Raw genomic sequence first — 6,389 nt, 5'->3', positions numbered from 1 at the left:
TTAATATTAAATTAAAATCTGATAATATCTAAAATTGTAAAAGTTTTTCGGTTTGTTAATTTACTGAAACATAAATTTAGTTGTACGAGCAACTTCTTACTGGGTTTATTTTTTCGAAAAGAGATCTGTAAGCTTACTCTCATAATTGAGCTTCGATATTTGCGGAGGCTTAATTTCGACCTCCATTTGTACAACGAATCAATTTGTGCAGCTCGTTTTGTCAATGACGGATCAATTGACAGATTATGAGACCCCTGGGTTGTGCGGGAAATCGATGATAGCGGAAGAACAAATAGATAGTTGTGTACAATAACGATTGCAAGCATTTGAGAAATTCAAAGAGGTTTGAATTATGTACTTAACGATTAATTTTCGTGGTATAATTGCTCCACCAAATTCTAATGATTGGTCAGATTACAATTGTGAAATTTTTCTGCGATTTACTGTGCGACTTGTTGCCATTTACTTGAAGTTTTTCTTCAATTTTGTAAAAATATTCTACGAAAGTAGAACTTCAATTAAAAATTGCATTCGAGCGTATTAAATTTCTAATAGAATAGAAATACTATTTTAATATATAAAATAGAAATATTTTCATTAAGACAAAGGATTCTCTGCAAATTTGTTAAAAGACTTGTATTATTCATAAAAACTAACATCATTCAATTAGTTTTGTATCTTTTTCATCAAGTTATATGTATTTCTATATCTTCCAGGCGACGACAGAAAGATTTGAATAAGAAATATAAAAAAATATGATGAAATAAGAAATCATTGACGATATAATTTCACGCTAATACATTTATTCGTCCACAATATTTTCAATTCTAGTAGGAACTTCGACCACAGCTCGACGAAGCTAACATTTCATTCTATGCAGTGACTTTAATAGTTGCCCTTTTCAGTGTGGACTACTCTAAACTGACGACATTGACGGATATAGAACATGGATATATGTCAAGCCATTAACTGTCGAAGACAGGCGAAGGTAAAACACGTTCTATAAAGTCACGAAGACACGGAAACGCGACGGACAGGATGAATTAAAGTTCCGCTGGTCTTTGTTGACAACGTTGATCATGATCGTCCAATAAAAGTGAATCCAATTGTACGATCCGGGAGGGAAGAACAATTATAATGGCTCGATTTATCCTGTTTATTACCCTTTGATCCGTGGAACAAAACATAGCATCGGTTTCATTCGTCGAAACGACGAGCAACTTCGTTTGCTTCAGCACGTTTTGTTTATCAAAGAAACGATACGCGTTGCTTACGATAAGTTTAAATATTGTTGTTTATAATATACGTGTAAAAGTATTTCCCTGGTGTTCTTCTTTTCTTGAAACAATTATCTTCTAATGAAATTCTTGCACTTATTTCTCTTTTTTTACACAATACTAACTCAACTAAACTAACTAACTAAAAATAAATTTTCATATTGCAGGAAATTACAACCTTCGATAATCCCTCTAGAAAATGATCACATAACATATTTCTCCTTTTCTTTAGTCTTTCTTGAATTAAATTAACAAAATAAAAACAAAAAACAAACGTAAAACTTACTCTTCTTCTCACTTTCATAATAGTACATTCTTGCGTGTAAAACTTCTTCTTTCCTTTGCAATGAAAGGATTTTTGCAACATGCTTTTGATATGATTTGCAACAATAATAAGTGCCTTTATATCGACCTTCTTCACTTCTCTATCCTGTATTTAAGTAACCACATTCCCAGCTTCTTACACGTCCTGACTCGCCATTTTATGTTATTGGATACTGTTTCTAATGCTTTGGCGCGATTCATGGCGCCAGCGCCAGCATCGGGATACTTGGCGAAGAAGCATTCCATTTCGTCTAATCTTGTCTCTGTGGCGAACGTCTTTGTGATTGATGGGATCAACGAACCGAGATGCCGATCGTTCAGGGTATATCTGTCCACTAGGAACTCCCAATTGGAGCGCACCCATTCCCAGACTAATGGTGTTCCTACGGGATTTTCCGATATGGCGATTAAACAACCGAGGAAGTCTTGGGCGCGGACGTATTTCTCGTCTGTGGCCGTTACGATGAATCTGCGAAGAAAATATAAAGAAAATACAATGTAAAGGTCTATTATATTTCTATAAATTTATTTTCTTAGAGTACCATAGTTTGAAATTTATTTCCATATATCTTTGTAGTTTATTTAAATTTATTTTTTTATATTTCTTTAATTTCTAATTTCCGTATAAAAACAAAACATATCGTGTGAAATTTATAAAGGAATATTTTAAGATCTTTAAAGCTATTTTTAAAAGAAGCAAGCGAGTTACTGTTCCAAAATCGAAGTGTCCTTGATCGCGGTAAGCGTACGCATCAACATCAGTTTCTCCATCCTATCGTTCTCTGCTATAAATTGTTTGAATACTAGTTTCCATACTGATATATCGCCAATGTAATGCATGCCTAGAAGAGTACAATGTATGGTTAGTAAATTCAGCGTAAATATTACGTAAATGTAAAATTTTAATATCAATTGAATCTTTCTTGTGAAACGAAAATGTTGAATATTAAAATATAAACTAGTTAAGATGTTTACCGTAATAACAGAAAAGATCACGGATATTAGGGTTTGCTGGAACGTGTTCTCTTCGATCTTCTTCATCCGCAGCACAGAAATATTTTATAAAAATTCGTTTGGCTGCTAAACTACAATCTGTGTGTTCCACAGCGAGGGCGAATTCCAAGATTGTCTTTTGAAGTCTTCTACGTGAGCCAGAGTAAAATTCGAAAGAATGTAAAAATAATGATAAAAATAAAAATTTAAAAATAACGGCTACTTGTTTCGGGACAAAGAATTTTTACCTACATAACCTTTGCTTTTAGCGTCTGTTACTTCCTTCAATTCCCATCCTATTTCACGGTACGTGCTGTTTACCAAGTCTCCAGCATATCTCTACAAAACAATTTAGCGAAATGACAAAATCATTTCGTTTCACAATTCTACGAAACAACACGGCCTGTTTGGGCCTAGATAAAATCGTAAATACTTGAAAAAATATAGAAATGAAATGAATTGTTCTTTTACCATGAATGCCTTCGGGAAAATGCTCCCATCCTTCAAGAGAGTATAGATGTACATTAACTTCGACGAAGCCACGCACCATGGAATAGGGTGTTTTTCTCGTTTCAGGTATTTCGTCATATTCATAACCAGAATATAATCGAGTTGCCCAGCGTAGGCTAAACTGAACGCGTCTTCCAGAAGATGCGCTCTATCAAACGCCGACAATGTCTAGGAATACGATAAGAATTTAATTAATTGATTATTTAATTAATTATCAAGAATTGAATAAATGACGAGAACATATTACATGTTTTACCTCATGTTGGCATCGAAGAATATTGTAAAGGGTATTCCACTCCCTTTCTTCATAGTTAACACGATAATATCCAACTTCGTGTGCGTTGAACTTGATCCACTCAACTGGGTCGTCGAATTCAATCACCACTGCAAAATTCATATAATTAGATGATACTTACACTGTTGAAAAATACTACATGAAATTTTCGAATTGTGCTAGGTGTAAAATAATATTTACGATCTTCGGCATCTTTATCGAACCACACAAGAGTAGGTGTGAGTAATAGGAATAGTCCATTTGTACCTTAAACAAGAAAGATAATAATCTTTCTTTATTTTTTCTTAAAATGTATTTTAACTGAAATGATTATATTACCCGTATTCGGATTCCGATGGATCAAAGTCAGCATTCGGATCGATCAAGAATCGTTTCTGCGTTAATATATATTTATTACCAGATTTCTTCACGTTCACTACGGGGAATCCTTTCTGTCTGGTCCACGTATCTCATATAGCTATCACGTTCAAGTTATCCGGCGAGCATTTTTGTAATATTTTGAAGAGATAAGCGGCTTCCGAGTTTTGGTACGTAAGTTTCTTTAGATACAAGTAATTTGTCTTTTCGAAAATTGTTGGTTTTACGGAATTCTCCATCATTCTAATTATCGAGAACATCTTGAAAATAAAAGAACGATATACATGTGAAATGTGGAGTATAAAAATCTAATATTTTTCTACGATAAAGTTACCTTTTTCTAAGATATTTCATCGAATATTGCAATTACTTCGTCGATGTTGTTAACAGTTTGAACGATAGGGTGCGAGGTCAGTTCCGCGTCGGTTGCAAAAGCAGAATGCATTTGTTCGACTAAGAACAGATCCGTCTGTAAATAAATTTATTCTATAATATTACGTATTGATTCAATCGACATTCTATTAATATGTCGATTCTTTTTCAAGTAAAATAATTCCTTCGAAGTACATCTTTTAATTAAGAAGCAGAAACAACTTTGTAATGAAATTATCAATAAAAATAGTTGTAACCGCTATCAATAAAAATAAAAAACCGCTGTAACTAACTTACCTAAATTTCCATACCACACGTGTGGAGGTTTATGACTGATTGTGCAATCATCTTTCATCTGTGTATCTAACCAATCCCCAAAATATCTGGAAAATTAAATTAAAACTCTAAATTTTAAAGATATTCAGCCAGTCGATCTCTGATTATTTTTAATGTGAAACATTTAATGTAAAATGTGAAATGTGTAAAAAAAAAAGAAGATAACAAAGAAATTGATATTCAGTTTCAAACTTTTCTTTCGACTATTTTGAATTATTTGAATTTTCGAAACTTTCTTTGCTCTAAAATCTAAAGAAAAAGAAAACGTTCGTTATGAAATTTGAACGATCTTGAAATCACTTTATTTCTCATTGATGATATCCCTGACACTTATCTAACTTTTGCATAGGATAATCAATGCGAAACAAATTAATATCGTACTTCATGCTTCTCATGACTGCACCAAGAGCAACTTTGATCTTATTTCATTTAGCATACGTTGCATACACGTTAATCGGGATTGGCGATCATTCAGGCCCTTCACCTTTTTTGTGAAGAATATGAACTTACCGATTAAGAGGCAGATTAAGTACATCGGACATCGGCACGCTTTGTTTACAAGTCATCGATGTCATTTCTTGCGAATGGGGATACATTCGAATGCTAAAAAGTATAATAAACAATTAATATTTACAATAAATATTTTGAATTATTTGTAATATAACAATGAAAATTATGCTGAAATGAAATTATGCGATTCATTGATGATTGGGATCAATGTTGATGGTGCACGATATATGAGGAATTTGTGTTGTTGTTGGTGATGGTTGTGGATACGTACGTGGAACTTCTCCGAAAATACAAAACAAAAGCGAAGAAAACTCATACGGGAGTAAACTCGTTGTTATTATAGTATAAGAAGATCGTACACATATATGAGGGAATTCATAAAATTTTGGTTAACACTTTAAAAATTTCTAAAAAAAAAAAAAAAAAGATAGTAAAATGTAAACAAACACGTTGAAAGAAACTTAAAATCCTAACACAAGGTATACACTTACTGACAAAAGTTAAGAAACAAAACAGTCGTTTGGAAATTGGGGTTAGGTTGGGGTAAGGAACTAGCGTATATTTTTAATTATATTTTTCTCCTGAAATATGTATGTCCGAATTAAAAATAATAATGAAGTGATTGCATATCGTACATGAACGTACAAGTGTTGTCAGTAAGTGTATGTAGCGTATAGTAACGAATGTGACAGAGTTGAAAATTTATATTCATAAATAACACACGATCACTTAAAAAAGGACAAAATCAAAATTCCGAGAGATTTGACGGATGTTACTAACCTCTTAAGCAAATGAAATAAAACTACGATACTGTATGTTGTAGCGTTACAGAAAAGATTTCAAATTTACCGCTTCACATTGTTACGAGGACACATTGTTATCAGCGAAAATTGACAGCGAGCTGAAAAATTAACTTACGATATTGATAGCTGGCGGTTTCGACTTTTTATTCGAGTAGAACCAACAACGTAACCAAATATGTACACATTAAACTCATAATGTAACAGACACTAAAGGTAAAACAAAGAAGATCACTTCCACAGTGTAGCTGCATTCTCGTTGTTGAAAATAGTACGGCACGGTTTCCAACGCCCCCAGAACTGCGTCTCGACACTATTGTCGCCATTCGAGCGCATGCGTCGCCGAGGAGTGGATCTGAATAAATTTTTATTTTACCTGGAACATCATGTGTTCGTTGCAATTACTCTTTTTGTAACATAGCAAGAAAGAATCGTGAAACAATTTTCTATGTATCAACTGATCATCGAAATTGCATTTTTCAAAGATGAATCGAAGAAATAAGTTTAGGCGGGAGATTTGAAATAGAATTTCAAATCGAGGAAATATGTAGTACGAAAGAACGTTCTTGGTAGATTTCCAATAGTTAATATATTGTTATGAAACAGTCATTTATA

At 33.1% G+C, this 6,389-nt stretch overlaps 1 protein-coding gene across 1 annotated transcript; it reads right to left on the bottom strand.

Annotated features, from left to right (window-relative positions):
• Positions 1-764: 764 nt before the first annotated feature.
• LOC139989922 (glutamyl aminopeptidase) lies at positions 765-5,317 on the bottom strand. The gene is given in 13 exon segments (XM_072008637.1): positions 765-2,070; positions 2,311-2,443; positions 2,577-2,738; positions 2,834-2,933; positions 3,066-3,272; positions 3,361-3,488; positions 3,580-3,617; positions 3,619-3,645; positions 3,718-4,016; positions 4,091-4,225; positions 4,426-4,511; positions 4,975-5,067; positions 5,293-5,317. Coding segments are annotated over 10 exon segments (1,581 nt in total). The 5' UTR covers positions 4,202-4,225; positions 4,426-4,511; positions 4,975-5,067; positions 5,293-5,317; the 3' UTR covers positions 765-1,694.
• Between the last annotated feature and the right edge of the window lie 1,072 nt (positions 5,318-6,389).

The sequence above is a fragment of the Bombus fervidus genome, chromosome 8, assembly GCF_041682495.2.
Source record: "Bombus fervidus isolate BK054 chromosome 8, iyBomFerv1, whole genome shotgun sequence".
Taxonomy (NCBI): Eukaryota; Metazoa; Arthropoda; class Insecta; order Hymenoptera; family Apidae; genus Bombus; species Bombus fervidus.
Note: the sequence above shows the minus strand (reverse complement) of the source record. Positions and strands in the feature narration are given on the sequence as shown.